Below are 18480 nucleotides of genomic sequence, written 5' to 3'. Positions count from 1 at the left end.
CGCTAGTACATGCAAATTTACCTTTTTTCTTCTTCCAATAATACACTACCACTTGTCATTTACATCTTCATGACCAAAATTTCAGCTTGGTCATCTTCAAGACCAGTCCATTAATCTCTTTCATCCAATTTTTTCTTTGTTTCATTTTTTTAATATAAAAACTCCTCTCTCCCTCCTCACGACCAATGACCTGGTCATCCAATGGCCACACTCTAACATGTGTTGTTTAAGAAAATTACACTTCAACACTTTTTCCTTGCTCGCTAATTGGTCTGCCCTATATTGATTGGCTAGTCGCAACTTGCATATGCCCAACTTGATTTGGCCTCTATTGACTGCCCTCTATTGATGGTCTGGTGTGGGTATTGCGAACTATTACCAAAATTGGTAAATAAAGTACTTATATATTTCAAGTAAAGAGGTTATGTGGCCAACTGATTTACTTAAGATTAGTAGCTTGAGGCAATTTAGCTGTTCGATTGAATTGAAATCTTTAGACTGTTTTTAATGAGCGAATTTCATTACAACCCACTGATTTGAAAAAGGCTGAAAGTGTTAATTGAAGCTCAACTTTTTGGTACAATTACACACTATGTCATTCGTACTCTTGAAAATTCCATGAATATAAAACACCAAATTATTAAGTGCTGTAATTTCAGCAAGAAAATAAAAAAGAGTGGCCCAAGTTTACAAGTATGGCAAACAATAAAACCACCTTTGTCTATTATCACTAAACATAAAATAAAAACAAAAACTGACAATTTATTTACTGGATCTTCTAGTTGTACTGTTGGTAACTTGGTACATTTTTAATTATCTTTATTTCATCTTTCTGAAAAGAAAATTCACAAACATAATAATTTCAATACAGAAGAACAGAACACAATAATAACATTATTAATAATTGTACTACCAATTTCTACTTACACAACATTTGTAAATCCTACAAATTACTCCAATTTAAATAGAGACAATATTTACTACATTATTTAGAATACAAAATTACCCAATAAAAGCCTAAATTAATTCCTACCTCCAAGAAAAGAAAAGAAAAAAAAAAAACCACTATCTACATCCAACAAATTTACTCTGTTGTTTAACAGGAGAACAAGTAAAAATGAGCTCTAAATCAGGTGGTTGAAAGTATCCGCCTTTTGGTGGAACAACCGACTGATTTGCGTACACTCTCTTCTTTCTTGGAGGTGGGGGACATACCAATGCTGCTGGAATTTTGCCGTGCCTGGGTGTCTGGCAATCCGACTCGAACTCGACTCGAATATTTTCTTTTCCTTCCATGAATGAAAACCGATGAATTTCCAACTTTCGCAACGAAATACTCCGTAATTAAAAAAGTGTGGAGGTAGGAAAATAGAGGGAGATTAATGAATCAATGAATGGAAGGAAATAAGAGGTTTTGGTATAAATAAGGGAATATTTGGAATGGGCGGGAAAATGTGAAGAAATGAGTTTGTGTGTTGTGGGAGTAGCTTATAGGGCAAGCTGGCCGCCCTAATTTTGAGAAATAAATTAAAATAATATTTGGGATTTTTTTTGAGATCAACTTATGGCGGAAGATTCAGGTTTAGGCGGGAAAGTGTGATGGGTTTGAATCAGAGATTCCACGCTGGCATTTTATTTTAATTAAAAAATTGGGGAGTAATTTTGGTGGGCCATGTGATGTTGAGAAAAATGGTTTAAATCCGTTGAATATTGGACTAGAGACTAGAGAGACGTTGGGTGACATATTGGTATGGGCAATTGGGCATTATTAACCATTGATTTATGCCTTTTTGTATTGCAAAAAATGGTTGAATAATTTTGCTAATTTGCTACTAATTGTTTTTTTCTTTTTTCTTTTTTTTTTTTTTTGGGACATGATGCTAATTGCTATTTCCTTCGTTTCGTAATAATCGTAACGGTAAGGAGTACACATAGTTTAAGAAAAATATAAAATAGACTTGTAGGCTTCAATAAAATATTATAATTGGACAATTTTTTTTATAGTATAAGTAAAGATGGGCAACGGGTCGTGCCACGCTAGTGGGCTTGCCGTGCCGTGCCTAAATTTGGCACACCCCAGCCCACAGCAAGGCACGACCCACGTGCCTAGCGGGTCGTACCGTGCCGAGCCACGGGCCAAACCGTGCCAATATATTTTTTTTAATAATAAATGTAAATAAAAAACGATATATATTTTTTTAGTACAACTTAATTTTATATAAATAATGTTACTAATTTATGTTTATGTTAATGTTAATTTTATATAAATAATGTTATTAATTTGCATCATTTTGATCGGCACATTTGTCGAGACGTGACTTTGACTATTAATCTCTTTAATTGTCTATTAGTAAAAATATAACATAATTATTATGAAAATAGACATTATGACTAATCTAATGACATATTATATAATAAATTTTAATTATTATATAGAGGTGAAAAAGTCAACCACGATATGTGAATAGTGCAAAAATTAAAGTGATGCTTTTATAAAAACGGAGGGAGTAATTATTATGAAACGAACATAAAATTAAAAGTGTTGCAGTTATCATAAAGCGAAGGGAGTATATAAAAAAAATAAAATGTTGAACTATTGAAAATTAACACACTTTTCTATAAATAGGTATTTTTGCAATTTACAAATTGTATTTATTTTATTTGAATTTTACCTACTTTATTTTTACCTAAACTAGATAATCCTTGAGTCATCAAAATGTAATAATTTTTTTATTTAATACTAGTTTTCTTAATTATCTTTACAGATTATAAAAAACAAAAAAAAAAAACGGTTTTCTTAGGGTTCGTTTGGCATTGCTGTGGTTTTCTTTTTTTGGTTTCTAAAAGTATATGATATGTGTCTCATAATATATCAAAAATTATATAAACTTATTAAAATTATGATAATTTTGAACACTGACAACAGAAAAGTGGAAACACCTTTTTCTTGCTTTCTGTTTTTGTTTTTTGGTTTTTAAAAAAACTGAAAACTGAAAACCAAAACTGATGTCAAACAAGCCCTTAATTATAGGTGCTCAAGTCATTAAATTTAACTCAAACAATATATCTTACTCACTAATTCAAAATTATTTTCCTAAGATCAATGTTTGAGAGTAGGATGGGGGAGGTAAGGGAATACCCCTATAGCCAAGCAAATGTAGCCGGTGAAGCTTGAAATTACGACCTTAAATTTATAAGGTGAGTTCCCCACTAAGGCTCCGTTCTCTTTACCTTATTTTGCTAAAGTGAAATTATTTTTACTTAAACAAAATTATATTTGCTGAGTTTAATTTTACTAAAATGAAATTATTTTTGTTGAACTGGAATTATTCTTACTGATTTTCAGTTATGATTCTTCATTAAGAAAACTGAATTTTACTGAACTAAACTTATTTTTACTAAACTGAGAATTAATTTTATTGAACTGAAATTATTTTTGCTGAATTGAAATTATTTTTACTTAATATTATTTTTTAAAAAACGAAGAAAACAGAGCCTAAAGGCCTGTTTTTATTGACTGAACTCAGCTCAACTGAACTGAACTGAATATTTTATAAGATAAGGAAATTAGGAGCTAAACTGAACTGAATTTTTACGTATGCGAACAGGCCCTAACTTCACCAAACCACCAAAGTTTTGCTTGGTGTAGTATAGAGATTACAAAGTATTAAGGTAAAGAGAAGTGAGTCATGATATGACTCCAAACAATATGTACTTTAATAGTATAGTATATGGCACTCTAAGCTTGGCCTAGTATTTATTAAAGTCACTGCATACCCTCTGTTGCCGGGTAATGAGGTTCGCAGGCTCGCAACATCGATGGCCTGGCCCTTATAAGAGTGGGTTGTGCTATTTCAGCATTAGAGCATCTCCAATGGGAGTACTCTACTTCCATACTTTTTCCCTCTCTCTCCCATTCTCCTTTTGACACATCATCTACTTTTTCCTATACCCCACTTTCCACTATCATAATACTCTTCATCTTCCTCCTCCTCCATAATTTCCCACAACAAGAGGATCCTCTTGTCATACTCTTTTATTCTCTATCTCTTTAATATATATATATATATATATATATATATATATATATATATATATATATATATATATATATATATATTTGTCACTACATTATTGTACCTATTATTATATATATCACTACATTATTGTACCTATTATTATTTAGTATTAAATTAATTTTGTTTAAATTTTAATTATAGTAAAAATATTTGTTAGTAAAACGTAAACATATAGTTAACTTTCTAAGATAATAAAATAGTAAATATTTGTAAAATAGTATAATCAAATAGTACGCTTAATTTGCATTAATAATAACATTCATTAATAGCTGAAATAATAACAAACCAACATGAAACTAAAAACAACAATAACTAGAAAATAACGACATTAAATTAAAATTAACATAAAAATAAAAATAATGATAACAATACCAATCTCCTTTTCTTACACACATTGTTTAAGTTTAATTTGGTCCTTGAAACTTTCTCCAAACATGTTCAACCAAATCGTTTTTCAACGACACATGTATTTGTTTGTTGTGAAGCTCTTCCCTTTTGCCCATAAATCTGCTTAAATCTCGATCCATGTACTCGTATCTTCCGCGACTAACAAGGATGGGCCCGCGATTAGCGTTTTCACTTGATGAACTAGCTAGTGTCTCGGGTTGTTCTTCCGCAAAATCAATACACGGATCTTGATAATTTCGATACATATGACGTTCATCTTCTACAATCATGTTGTGCATTATAATACATGCCATCATAATTTTCCATAATAATTCAGGGTGCCATGCCAAAGCAGGATATCTTATTATTGCAAATCGAGCTTGAAGTACTCCAAATGCCCGCTCCACATCCTTTCTAGCACTTTCTTGTTTCATAGTAAAAAGTTTATGTTTAGCAGTCTGGGGAGCAGTTATGGCATCAATGAAACCAGCCCATTTCGGATAGATACCATCCGTTAGATAGTAACCCATATTGTACGTTTTTCCATTTACGTTGTATTGAACTTCTGGAGCTCGTCCAGTTAGTAAGTCATCAAATACCGGTGATCGCTGCAAGACATTGATATCATTATTTGACCCAGGTGTCCCGAAAAATGCATGCCAAATCCATGTATCCCAAGAAGCAACGGCTTCTAAGATTACAGTTGCCTCTCGAGATCTTCCTTGATACATGCCTCTCCACCCTACTGGACAATTTTTCCATTGCCAATGCATACAATCAATGCTCCCAAGCATGCCAGGAAAACCACGACTTTCTCCTTCACAAAGGAGACGATACACATCATCAGAATTTGGCTTCCTCAAGTAAACTGCAGAAAAGCTAGTAATAATTCCGTCAACAAAATGAGTAAGACACTCTCTTGCCGTACTTGCACCCAACTTGAGGTACTCATCAACATGATCAGCCGAGGTGCCATATGCTAACATTCTTATTGCCGCGGTGCACTTCTGCAAGTTTGAAGCACCAAGTTTCCCAGTGGCATCTGCATTTTGCTTAAAGAAATCGTCAACTTCAATTAAAGTATTCACAATGCGCATAAAAACTGGCTTTCGCATGCGAAATCTTTGTCGAAATTTTACATCATTATAGAGTGGCGTGGTACTAAAGTAATCATCTACCAAACGTTTGTGAGCCCCTTCACGATCTCTTGGCACATAGTCCCTCGATCTTGGTCGTGAACTCTCAGTTGTGGGTTGTTGAACAGCAGAGGTAACCACTTCTCTTATTACATCCTCCACCTCTTGTATACGTTCACTCTCCTGAATGAAATCCATCAACATCCAATCATATATTTCATCACTAGAACTTGATGAACCTGAACCAAAGTCAAAGTTCATTTTTTTTTTGTGAAACTTTGAGTGTTTTTACAATTTGTGCAAAAAACAATGATATTTTCACAGAAGGAGAGTAAATATATATATGGAGTATAATGTGAAGTGAACTTATATTGTGAAGTAAACTTATAATTTATCAAGTGAACATAAAATCACGGATAAGATATTGTTGGATATAGAAGATAAGAAAGTAAAAGTTAATGGTTGAGAATTACTAGATATCTTCTGAAGATAAGAGTGGAGATATCTTATCCAAATATGTTGGATTTCAATTATATGAAACAATAAGACTAGTACAAGTAACGTTAGGTACATCATCATGATATGTCAGCAATTATATGATAGGACATGACATATTGTAATGGTAAAGCTTACAAGATTTTTTTTTATTTTGTTTTTAATTAATATAAAAATTAATATATTTCACATAAATGATTTAGAGCAATATATTACAAAGAATCTTAATTTGAACTAAACAACATTATATAAATTAACTAAATATATATTACAATAACAACAATGGAATATATTACAATACAATATCATTTAAACAATAAAATTGTAACAATTAGGATATAATTATTCAACTTTTTATAACTAACACTAAATAAATCTACCCCTAAACTCATTTTTCAACTTCCGATACAATTCTTCATCATCGCTATCACGATTAGGATTTGTCGCTAGTATGCTGAAAATTCTAATTTTTGCCTCCTCCTCCTTTTGTCGTTTTCTATCTTCACTTCGCTCTTTGATTAAAGAATACATCCTTTCTCCTTGTTCATGTCTCTTAAGGTTAGACTCATCAAGAGTAGAGGTCAAACTATCAATGTTGACAAAAGAAGAAGTAGCCTTCTCCTTACCTTTATTTTTCATCTTCTTAACCCCATAAGGTCGATTTTCTTCACTATCACCTATTAAATACTCGGACTCTGATCTTTTACTTCCTCGACTATCAGAAGGTAGTAGCATAGTTCCTGCACCCCATTTCTTTTTTTTCCTCATAATTTGCCAACAATGTGTCAACACAAAATGTTTACCATATTGTTTGTGAAAACTCTCGTGAGCATGCATTTCAATATCTTCCTCCGATTCTCCACTTTGTGGTGGGTTACGTCGGATTAATGAGTAACATCCAACCCATTTTCCAACCAATTCATTAATATGATTCCACCTAACTTGCAAAGCTTTCTTGGTCCTTTTACTAATTTTCCAATCGGGATTTTCTTCTCTTGATTTGTTGTAGAGAGCTTCAATGTTATCCCACAAATTAACTTTTGTTTGATAAGTACTCTCTCCGACATCTCCTCCGGCATTAATATACCCGGATACTAGCGCTTCATCGTCCTTTATGGACCACCCCTTTGATCATACAATAATATTCAAACTAATTAAAACAATACAATACATAAAGTAATAATAAAACTAGTTAGCCATAATAATATTAATTGATTATATGCACTATATAATGTAATAATATATCTCTTAAAATAAATCTTAGATCATCTAATCTTTACAAGAATGCTACACTACTGTAAGTTTTGCTAAAGATTCTTTTTATTATTATCATTTACAAAAATTCTTTTTATTATTATCATTTACAAAAATTTATGTGTACAAGTGAGAATAGTATATTGTTTGATGGGTTGTAATTAAATTATCTATAATAATGTTCGTTATTGCTAATAATAATTTTAAAAAAACAATCATACCTTAGGTTATTGCTAATAATAATTTTTAAAAAACAATCATACCTTAGGTTATTGCTAATAATAATTTTTAAAAAACAATCATACCTTAGGTTATTGCTAATAATAATTTTTAAAAAACTATCACACCTTAGGTTATTGCTAATAATATTTTTAAAAACTATCATACCTTAGGTTGTTGCAACTCATTCGTTTGTTGCGACACTTTTGCTTGTGACGTCTTCTTTGCTTGCTTTTGCGTTTTTTTATTGTTAACGATGACATTTGGTTCTTCGGGAAACAATTCGACGGCAACATCTTCAATTTCTTCAAGGTGGCGTGCCGTCCTAATTTCGGAAGTTGGAGTTGCATTGCTACTAGCATCTCCTCCCGGAGAACATTCCATTTGTTGAAAATGTTGAGACATTGGAAAAACAAAATTTGGATTTTGTGAAGTGTTATTTGGATTATTAAGGTTAGATTGAGTAGTAAATAATTGTACCATAGCTTGAAATTGAGGATTATTAAGAAGATTAGGATCAAATTGGAAATTATTTGGTGTATTTTGTGAGTTTGCACTATTATTATCCATATGGGATATTCTTAGTTGAGAATAATTAAAGGAAAAAAGTTAATTAGTTGTGAGAAATATGGAATATGTAGGAATAGATGAATGAAAGTTAATTAGTTGTGACAAATATATAATGTAAAATTTTTTTACCGTTACAAACTTACAACATATAAAAATTACTACAAATTCTTCTTGTTTGAAATCCCCTAGAAACTAGCCGTTTCAAATTTTTTTTATTTTTTTTTATTTTAAAATATATATATGTATATTTTGATAAAGTTCCGTTTGCATTGTTGACTGGGTAGAGTATTGCAATGTTGTTTATTTTTTTTAAAGTATTGCATTATTGTTGTTGTACTACAAATTAGAAAAAAAAAGAAGAAAAGAAGTGGGCCAACAATGTACAAGTGTCAAACATTAATAGGATAGTTGGGGGGTCCACTATACAAGAGTACCATGGGAGTACTACTCCATATTTGGAGTATGCTTCCAAATACTCCTATATGGAGTACTTTGGGTAAATTTACCACAATGGGAGTATCCTCCCAAATTGGAGAAATATGGGGGTAGAGTACTCCCATTGTAAGTGCTCTTAGCACGTCTGCCACAAGCCACAAGCAAAGGCACTACCATATGCTTGCCTTGAATGCTACCGTACCACTAAAAATAGGGGAAGATGATCAAAATAGTCTCCATTTCACCTTTTCATTGCCCATTGCTCTTGCACTAGTCCAATCAAATGCACACGACTGACACAATCACACAGGTCACAACTACTAGTAGATTTGCCTTAGCATTTTGTTTTTCTTTTGAAATGATACTACAAAATTATTAACGAAGATAATAGGTTAGTAAAACATCTTATGTGACGGTCTCAAAATAAAAGTTCAAAATGTTGTTTTGTATGGAATTTGCAATTTATAAGTTGTGAGGAATAACTAATCTATTAGAAAGCATTATTTAAGAAAGTTTATGTATTGATTGCCTAAAAAGGTAATAAAATTACTTGGACTTATAGACCTTTAAAAAATAATTTAAATGTTATAGTGTCGTATAGGGATGACAATATTAAGTGGATATCCACTAATCCATTCATCTGCTTAAAATAATTGGAGGAAAATCCAAAATAAATGGATGAAAAGCTGGACGGCCGGATGGATGAAGTTAATGATGGATCAGATTGGATGTGAATCATGCTTTTTTTTTTTTTTTTTTTCACCTGTTAACCATCCACCCACCCATTTAACATATATAAAGATTTTTAATATAATTTTATTTTTTTTTTGTTTTGAAATATACAATAAAAACACTTAATTTGTTGCAAATTAATTCAATGAATATGTAGGTAGAGTTTCCTTTTTATTTTAATAATAATAATTTATGTTAGAAATCACCATAAATTAACAAGAAATGACTTTTTAAAATGACTTATTTGTGAGAAATGACCTTACATAAAAAAAAAAAGTGACAGATTGAGACCTTTTTGTTTGTTTGAAGGATGGCAGATTGAGACCTTACTTCAAAAAAAAGTTGTGGAATGGGACCTTATTTAAAAAAAAAAAATGCGAGATGGGATCTTATTATGGAGATTGGCGTGGCGAAGGTGGTTTTCGGGAGTCAGTGTGAGATTTCAGCGAGGTGGAGGTGGTATTCGAGGGTTTGTGTAGGATTTCGGCGAGGTGAAGATGGTTTTCGAGGATCAAGGTGAGATTTCGGGGAAGTGGAGGTGGTTTTCGAAGGTCTATGGGCGGATTTTGTCAAAAGGTCCCATCTCACAATTTTATTTATTTTTTAAATAAGGTTCTAATCTGCTACTCTATTTTTATTCATTATTTTATTATTTATATATATATATATATTTTTTAATTTTATATAAGGTCATTTCTTACAAATAATTAACTATATAAAGGTCATTTCTCACAATTTTTTCTAAATTTTATGTGGATGATTTTATCATAAAATATTCATCAATTAGTTACCCGATGTCCCGAACTACCCATTTCATTCGCGGATTGGAATAGCGAATTGATATAGATGAAGCTCCACGCCTCCACCAAATCCGAATCCGATCCATTGCCACACCATCTTACATTCTCTCCTACTGAATATAGATTAAGGGCCCGTTCTCTTCAGCTCATTTTCATTTCAATTCGTAATTTCTTTCCCTCATATAATATTTAGTTCAGTTCATTTTAGTAAAATCAGAAAGGGCCCTAATTGTTAAGTTTGTAGACGAAGCCGGTTGAAAAAACGGAAACCGGTGTAGACTGTTAATTTACGGTCTGGGTCGATAAGAATTTATATTTACGACTTCTGGAGAATCAAGTGATGAACTAGTATAGTCTCCTTCATTCTTTTCCAGTAGCTTCGACAAAGTTGAAAGCTCCACTGGAGAAGAAGCACAAAACCACGAAAGAAGAGAATGCCATTCATCAGCCAAATTCAAAGGCAAACAGATTACAGATCGTTTCCTTCAACCGTTCCAATTGTCATCGACAATGGCGGCTCCTATTTTCGCATTGGGTATTTTCCTTAAACCCTAATTTCTCCCCCCTTTTGCCCTAATTTCGATTCTTAATTCATCAATTTTTTGTTTCGTTGTTTTAGATGGGCTGGTGAGTCTGATCCTAGGGTAATTTTTCGCAACATTGTTCAGAGGCCTCGCCACAAATCTACAGGTTTATTCCCCTTTTTTTTGGGAGCTTTAATTAGAGTAATTTAATGTTTATGCATTTTTTTTAGTGTTATTTAAATTTCAATTTAGCAATTGTGTTGTGAAATTAGGCTAAGTAAGGACTTTTCATGAAATTACATCATCTACTGTAGTTGAATGTTTGTTGCAATTGGTTGAAATTGGATAGTAAGGTTGGATTTCTATCCTTTATTTAAAGAGTTTAGATTAAATAGCTGAAATCAAAGATGCTATTGTTACATTAATTTGCCGAATTTTGGATTTAGTTGCGTTGTTTGATGAGTATGTTGTTGATCATACTAACTATGTTAACGTGGCGTGTGCTTGTGACATCTATAGTGACAATTGCAATGTTGTTTATTATGTGAAGGTTCTTCATGTGTGTACGTTTGGTACTGACTAATGTTCGTAGTTGCCCCTTTATATTGATCTTCTTAAAGTTATTCTGTGTTGAGTGTTATGCGACTGCCTGACTGAACTGGGTTTGTTGCAGGGGAAACTGTATCTGTTGTTGGCGATCATGATACTACGTTGCTGAAATATTTTGATTGTACTCGTTCAGGACCGCGGTCAGCTTTTGATAACAATGTTGTTTATCAGTTTGAGATTATGGAATATGTAAGCGTTATCAATATTCTTTTAGAGTTTATTATCATATTCATTGCTGTAGTTTAGACCTTCAGAGAACATGAATTATTTCCCTGATTTAGTTGCTTTGCAAGACAAGTAGGTCCGCCGATCTATGTACCATTAGTGATATAATCTTATTGAGGCAATACATGCAAGAATTTTTATCACGACTTCAAGATAAACTGATGGGGGGGGGTTTGAAGGTTCAATTTCACTGTTTATGTATGTTACTTGGACTCTTTCATTTACCTCACGTGTCCGTGTCGACACGACTCGTGTCGGACACCGACACCGACACTTGGACACTTCATTTTTAACTAAAAACAAAACTTTTTTCAAGAAAATAGGCGAGTCCGATACTTGGACACCCGTGTCTAATTTGACACTTCATCCGAGTCCAAGTAATAGGTTTATGTTTTAGCATATGGATTTGCATGAGAATGAGACATTTGATTGTAAGGGATGGAGGAGGAAAATTTTTGTGGATGATTAAACAAAATAATCACTTTCACTACACGGATGACTATACATAATAATCACTTTTGGTTCAAGTAGCCGACCCCACTCATGGGATTAAGGCTTTGATTGATTGATTGATGTTATTGTGGCTGATTTTTTTTTTTTTTTTTTTCGTTTTGACCTGTTTGATTTCAATCTTCAAGTCTTTTTATTGTGAAGGCTCCTTGGCCATGTTATTGTTTGGCTTGATTTTGTTTTAGGTTACCTATACTTAATCAAAGCATCTGTACAACTTATCAAAATTTATTGTAGATGATAAATGTGACTTGAAAGAGTGTTGTTTTATTCAGCTTATCAAAATTTATTGGAACTAAACAAAACTTGTCTGAATTTATATAACCTTACTGTAGCTGCGAATAGAACTTATTACTTGTATAACATAATTTCTCTGAGATAAGTTATAAATTTTGAGCAGACCACACCTTAACTGCCTGAATTCTGACAGATGCTCTGAATTTGGCTTGTTGTTTTCCCTATTCAGCATTGTTGTTGTTTGTTACTTCGTATTTTATTGGCCAAAAGTCACTTTTATTGGTAATTTTTGTATTCAGCAGGAGAGATTAGGAACTTGTTATACAATGTACAGAATATCAATTAAGTTATTTCTGTCAAGTCATTAATGCATATACTCCTAACTTTTTTTTTTCTTTTTTTTTTCAGATTCTTGACTTTGGATTTGACCGGTTGGGCGTCGATGGGCCTGGGGTATGATGATTGCCTCCATGTCATGAAATTGATTATCCATATCTTTTGTATCATTTTAAGTAATTACTTAGCGTGTTTGTCCATAGTTTTTCCTCACTTATTTGCTTTAGAGGCTGTAGTGATATGCTTGTGCTGGAAGGGGGGTTATCTATAAAAGACATTCTACTTTCCCTTCGCGTATGATTTCTGGTACTTGGCTGTTGATGGCATCACCTCTGTAGTCGTGTTTGTATAAAATGGTGGTTGTAATCCTGTGTACTAATGTGATGTTTATTACCTTGGCTCTTGTGCCCTTATGGAATATAGCCATATAGGGTTATATGACTATCTGGTTCCTACTTCCATCTTAGTTGTATTCCTAAAGGAAACAATGATTTAAGCGGAGCCTGTTTATTTAGAGTGGCTTTTATATGGGTTCTGCTAGTCATAGGTGTTCTCTCCAATTCTTCTCATTTTATAGCCTTAACATTTCTCACTTGAATATGGAATCTGCTTTATAACGCCAACAGGAGCTTTCCTCCTTCAATCCTTCATTGACATTCTGGCTTTTGGCTGCCTTTGCTCCTCTTTATTTGTGCATGATTTATGGCCAAAAGTTTCCCATCTTATTAGTAGATCACTCGTGAGGCTCTGACCAAAGTTTGTTATAAGAGAAGTTTAATCTTTGGAAATTTAATTTCTATAGTTAAAAGGAGGTAGGAACATGAGGATCGTTCTGAAGTTTAGTAATCCTGCCTTTTTTCTGTAAGAATGTCTGGATTAATATTTTATGTTTCCAGTGCTGTGCATAAATTTTCCTTGGGAACAAGTATGCAACTGTTTAAAATGTAGCTCTTCAGTAATGACAAATACCAGTGTGAAGTGCCTTTGCATGAAATGAACCCAAGAGACTAAATCTCGAATGGCTGTGTGACTTGTAGGTTTCATAGGTTGTTTTTAACCGTATTCTATGTTGATTGGCATACAAAGTCACTTCTTCGAAACTTGTCTTCTTAACAATAGCAAATTAGAATATTGGACATTGGACATTGGTGTTTGCCCTTTCGCACAGTTTGATGAAAAATTGACCGATTGTCTCCCTTTAATTTGACTTAAAGATCAATACTTAATTCTGACTATTCTTTTGGGGACAGTGCAGGTTGATCATCCTGTGTTGATCACAGAATGTCCATGCAATCCAGTTTCATCACGCTGTAGAATGGCAGAGCTTCTTTTTGAGTCTTATGGAGTTCCTTCTGTGGGTACGGGAATCATCTGTAACCTTTATATAAATAATGTGCAGATATTTTATTACAGGAAGTATTTAACGGTGGCAGTACTGATAGAGTCATGGTTTGTATTGTCCATGTTCTTCCTGAACATCATTACTGTTCAACTTAGTAGACTGATACGTAGTATAGAGCACAAGTATTGTACTCAATTTCATTGTTGTTACACAACCTTTATACTGCTTCTGTGAGAGAATGGTGAAGCCTCATCCTCCCTTTTGAGTTTTCTGATTACTTCTTTCATTTCCCAGCGTTTGGTGTTGATGCTGCGTTTAGTTACACATATAATCAGCGACTTGGTGTTTGTGATAAAGAAGGCCTTGCTGTTTGCAGTGGATTCAACACGAGCCATGTCATACCAGTAAGTGTTGCCTTTTTTTTTTCTTTCTAAATATATGAAAACATATAAATTCCTTTCTTCTACAGCTAAAATTGTCAACTTGTGGGTGGCTCCATGTGTGTGATTAGTTCTATTGAGTATCTTGGTCGAAGATTGAAAAGGGTTCACCCCTTGTATTGTTTTTGTTAGCCTTCCTATGCAACCTCCAATATAGTAGTCAACTACAGTGTATAAGGCTGGCCTAGGCACTAAGGCGTGAGTCGACTTGGCAACTTTCTTTTTTCGTGAGGCAGACTAAGGTGTATAATTTATTTCCCCCCCTTTTTTTTTCACAAAATGAGGCACACCGAGGCTTTTGAAGGCAAGGCACAGGGATATTCCTATTGCCTCGGTGTGCCATAATAAATGTGCATTACTTTACAAGACTTGTTGGAAAATGGAGGATGACAGTAACCTCTTTCTGGTTGCTGCTGTCTGATCAGTCACACTTCAGTGTATACCATGGTAGAACTCTAGGACTTACTGATCCCATGGCCTTAATTTCTGATGGGTGTTATTTTTCTTTTAAAAAAAAAACCTAGACACTAGTGCAACTAATTGACCATCAAGGTTTCAAATGCGTAGAGTTGGCTTGAGTTATTTGCATAAGGATACTTGGTCACACCTTTTTCATTAATGCACACAGTGAGTGGAAGACAAAATTTAAAGAAGATGTGGTAAGTATGCTATTCATCAAATTCTGAGCTCAACATTGTCACTTTAGATACCTTTGGGGAAGAGAAGAGTGCTACTAAAGCATTGCTTCCTCCCATTCTCCTCTTTTCATATGTACTGTGCTAGATTTTGGGGTAAGGCCGTAAGGGTGTAATAAATTAGAAATGATCGCAAAAGACGTACCCTATTTGATGATGAACAACTTTGACAATGAATATTTCTATTTATCTACTCAATAGTTGTTAAAAAAATTAACAATTTTATATTTTGAAAATATAAATTGATTCTATGCCAACAACTTAATATAATTGCATTTATATTTTATTTTAGTAAAAGAATCAAGGTCAGAATTAATATGTGAATAGTGCAAAAAGTCAAAATGGTGTAACTTTAATTAAATGTCGGTTGTAGATTTTTTTTTTTTCTTGCATGGTTTCAACTTACAATTGCTTGTAAAATCCTTTAGCTGCAGACGAGCATCAAAGTTTTTGCATCATTTCTGTTTGATGATAGTTGCATTCCGATTTCTGCTGATGCTTTTTGTAATTCTGTCTTTAGTTTGTTGAAGGTGAGCCTGTTTTTGAAGCGTGCTGCCGAAGTAATGTTGGTGGATACCATGTTACTGATTACATGAAGCAGCTTCTTTCCCTGAAATATCCACAGCACTTGTAAGCATATTTTAGTTAGTCTGGTGTTTACAAGTTAGCTTTCAGGTTGACTTATTTTCTTGTCCTATCATTTGTGACAGGGCTAAGTTTACATGGGAGAAAGTTGAAGACTTGAAAATGGAACACGGTTACATTGCTCAAGACTATGCTTCAGAGGTTAAATTGTTCCAGGTAGTGCTCTCTCTCTCTCTCTCTCTCTCTCTCTCTCTCTCTCTCTCTGATTCCTTACACTAGTATATTTTGGTAATTGTAACAGAATGAAACTAATGAAGCTGAAGAAAAGACTAGGTGTTGGCAACTTCCATTTACTCCTCCACCTGTTGAGGAGCAACCTTCTGAAGAGGAGATTGCAAGAAAGGCTGCTATCAAAGAGAGACAAGGTCAACGATTGCGGGAAATGGCTGAGGCAAAGAGGGCATCACGAATTAATGAATTGGAAAATGAGCTGCGTGGTTTGGATTTTCTTCTGAGGCAGCTGGAGAATGTAAATGAGGATGCCGTTCCAGCATTTCTTTCAAGTACCGGCTATGTGTCTAAACAGGAAATAGAAGCTTCTGTTGCTAAGGTGAACCAATCTTTGCGAAAGACTAAGCGTGAACAAGTTGAACTGGAGGAGAAGGCAGAGGCAGTAACAGCTGAAAAGTTTCCACTTGTTGATATCCCTGATAACATGCTGACTCCAGATCAGGTTAGCTATAGTCTCCCTTGTTGATATCCTTGATAACATGCTGACTCCAGAGCAGGTTAGCTTTAGTGTCATCTGTAGTCTGTGCTGCATTCTTGCTAGACTTTTTGATTTGTCCTGTCTTGTGGCTGAATGATGAATATGAAAGGAATTCAGTTATTTGACCTAACCTAAAACCTTTTGGTACTGTATTCAGGATCTTGATGTCAGGGGTGCCACTTATTATAAATCAGCTGATCTCCATGATGCTGATCTTTTCATATTTGGTTATCTTTATTTACTGTTGCCTGTTGTTTGGTTGTAGCTGAAGGAGAAGAAGAAGCAGATCTTTCTCAAGACTACAGCTGAGGGTCGTCAGAGAGCTAGACAGAAACGTGCTGAAGAGGAATTACAAAGAGAGAAGCAAAATCAACTAGAGGAAGAAAAGCGTTTGTATGTTGCTACCTTTCTGTTCTTTTCTTTTATTAATTTGTTGATTTTTGTTTTGTTTTGTTTAGTTTGTTTGTTTGTTTTTTTTTTTTTTTTTTTTTTTTTTTTTTTGTGTGTGTGTGTGTGTGTGTGTGTGTGTGTGTGTGTGTGTGTGTGTGTGTGTGTGTGTTTGTGAGATTTTCCCTGGGAAAGCCTAATTGGATGGCAGAGTTGAAGCTACCACACTTCTCATCATGATTCTGCATTAAGATACTAACATAAGTTAAAGTGTTGTGGCGAGCTTGGCTTTTGATTATGGGAAATCCATGTTACTGCCATGCTATACTGCTATGCCTTCTGTTTGGACTGCTTGATTGTTTTTCAATGGGATGTGCAGTCATCTTCTACCCTCCAATTGCTAGTAGAATATCAATAACAACTCCATGACCCAAATTTCCATAATTTTGATGCAGAGAAAACCCTGAGATGTACTTGGAGAAGTTGCGAACCAAATATAAAGAGCTTTCAGAAAAAGTTGAACAGAAGAAGCTGTTAAAGACGAATGGAAACAGCACGAATGGAAATTCTACATCTGGTGGTGTCGGTCGTGGTGAGAGAATGAATGCTGCAAAGAAAGAGAGAATGCGCTTATTAACAACAGCTGCTTTTGATCGAGGGAAAGGTGAAGACACTTTTGGCGCTAGAGATGAAGATTGGCAACTCTACAAGTTAATGAGTAAAGATAATGATGATGAGGATGAGGGTCCTGATGTAGATGAGACGGAGTTAGCACGCATCTCTTCTAGACTCCAGGCAAGTTAAGGTGTCATGTTCAGTCTGAGCAAATATATTTAAATGGCTGCTGCAGTTCTTACATATTTTTTTAAATTTGTTGCAGGATATTGACCCGACCTTCACTCCAAAACCAGACTCTGGATTGTGTCAACCTGCTGATGTTCCACGCGCTCGTCCTCTCACCAAGGAGGATTTCCAGATTATAATGGGGGTGGAAAGATTCCGATGCCCAGAAATTCTATTCAACCCTAATATAGTTGGGATTGACCAGTCTGGATTGGATGAAATGGTTGGTATATCTATGAGAAGGTTTTCACCCAAGGGCCAAGGTTTGGAGGAGAAGTTGACCAGCTCCATCCTCTTGACGGGTGGGAGTTCTCAATTCCCCGGCTTGAGTGAGCGTTTGGAAGCTGGAGTCCGCATGATTCGGCCATGTGGGACTCCTATTAGAGTAATTAGGGCAAACGATCCTATATTTGATGCATGGCGAGGGGCTTCTTCATATGCTGCTTCTTTGCATTTTCCTGAGCAAACTTTCACTAAAATGGATTATGAAGAAAAGGGTGAAGATTGGCTTCGGAGATACAAGTTCAGGTATACGCTATGACCAAACCACTAGTGCACCAGATGAAAAGGTCCTCGAGTAGGAGTATCCATAGATGTATAAAGGAAGTTTATGTTTATTGTTAGTCAACTTAATCAATTGGCAAGAATGCAAGATCATTTTAGCTTGACACACGTTTAGTCAAGATTTAGTTTTGTCAATAATCTCAATAGGGTAGATGTCAAGTTACAAATGCGGAGATTCCCAACATACATGAGAAGCTCAACACTTTTGATTGTCGTTTGTCCAATGTAATTTTGTTCTACTCTATACGAGTTTTTTTTTATTAAAAAATTAGGGTATGTTCTCTTCAAGATTGGCTTATATGTCTCT

The 18480-nt window shown here is 34.2% G+C and overlaps 1 protein-coding gene across 4 annotated transcripts; it reads left to right on the top strand.

The window, feature by feature from the left end:
• The first annotated feature begins 10431 nt into the window (after nt 1–10431).
• On the top strand, nt 10432–18417 carry LOC145642349 (actin-related protein 5-like). Of its 4 annotated transcripts, none has more exons than XM_081693486.1 (12): nt 10432–10642; nt 10727–10797; nt 11305–11429; nt 12621–12665; nt 13804–13906; nt 14185–14294; nt 15546–15655; nt 15736–15811; nt 15912–16343; nt 16645–16772; nt 17222–17561; nt 17647–18417. In XM_081693486.1, the coding sequence occupies exons 1-12, from the start codon at nt 10542–10544 to the stop codon at nt 18148–18150; spliced, it is 2145 nt and encodes a 714-aa protein (XP_081549612.1). In that variant the 5' UTR covers nt 10432–10541; the 3' UTR covers nt 18151–18417. The 4 variants fall into 4 exon arrangements, with proteins under 4 accessions (XP_081549612.1, XP_081549614.1, XP_081549611.1 ...); XM_081693488.1 differs by having other exon boundaries at nt 15736–15826; nt 15939–16343; XM_081693485.1 differs by having other exon boundaries at nt 15736–15826.
• The last annotated feature ends 63 nt before the right edge of the window (nt 18418–18480 follow it).

The sequence above is a fragment of the Chenopodium album genome, chromosome 8 (genome assembly GCF_948465745.1).
Source record: "Chenopodium album chromosome 8, dcCheAlbu1.1, whole genome shotgun sequence".
NCBI lineage: Eukaryota > Viridiplantae > Streptophyta > Magnoliopsida > Caryophyllales > Amaranthaceae > Chenopodium > Chenopodium album.
This window is presented reverse-complemented; position numbering and strand designations above follow the sequence as displayed.

Bases quoted from the DNA above. Each gene is read 5' to 3' on its own strand.
- LOC145642349 (XM_081693485.1), top strand. From the start codon at position 10,542: ATGCCATTCATCAGCCAAATTCAAAGGCAAACAGATTACAGATCGTTT. The intron at 15,656-15,735 runs GTAAGCATATTT...CATTTGTGACAG, and splicing joins CTGAAATATCCACAGCACTT to GGCTAAGTTTACATGGGAGA. The intron at 16,344-16,644 runs GTTAGCTATAGT...GTTTGGTTGTAG, and splicing joins ACATGCTGACTCCAGATCAG to CTGAAGGAGAAGAAGAAGCA.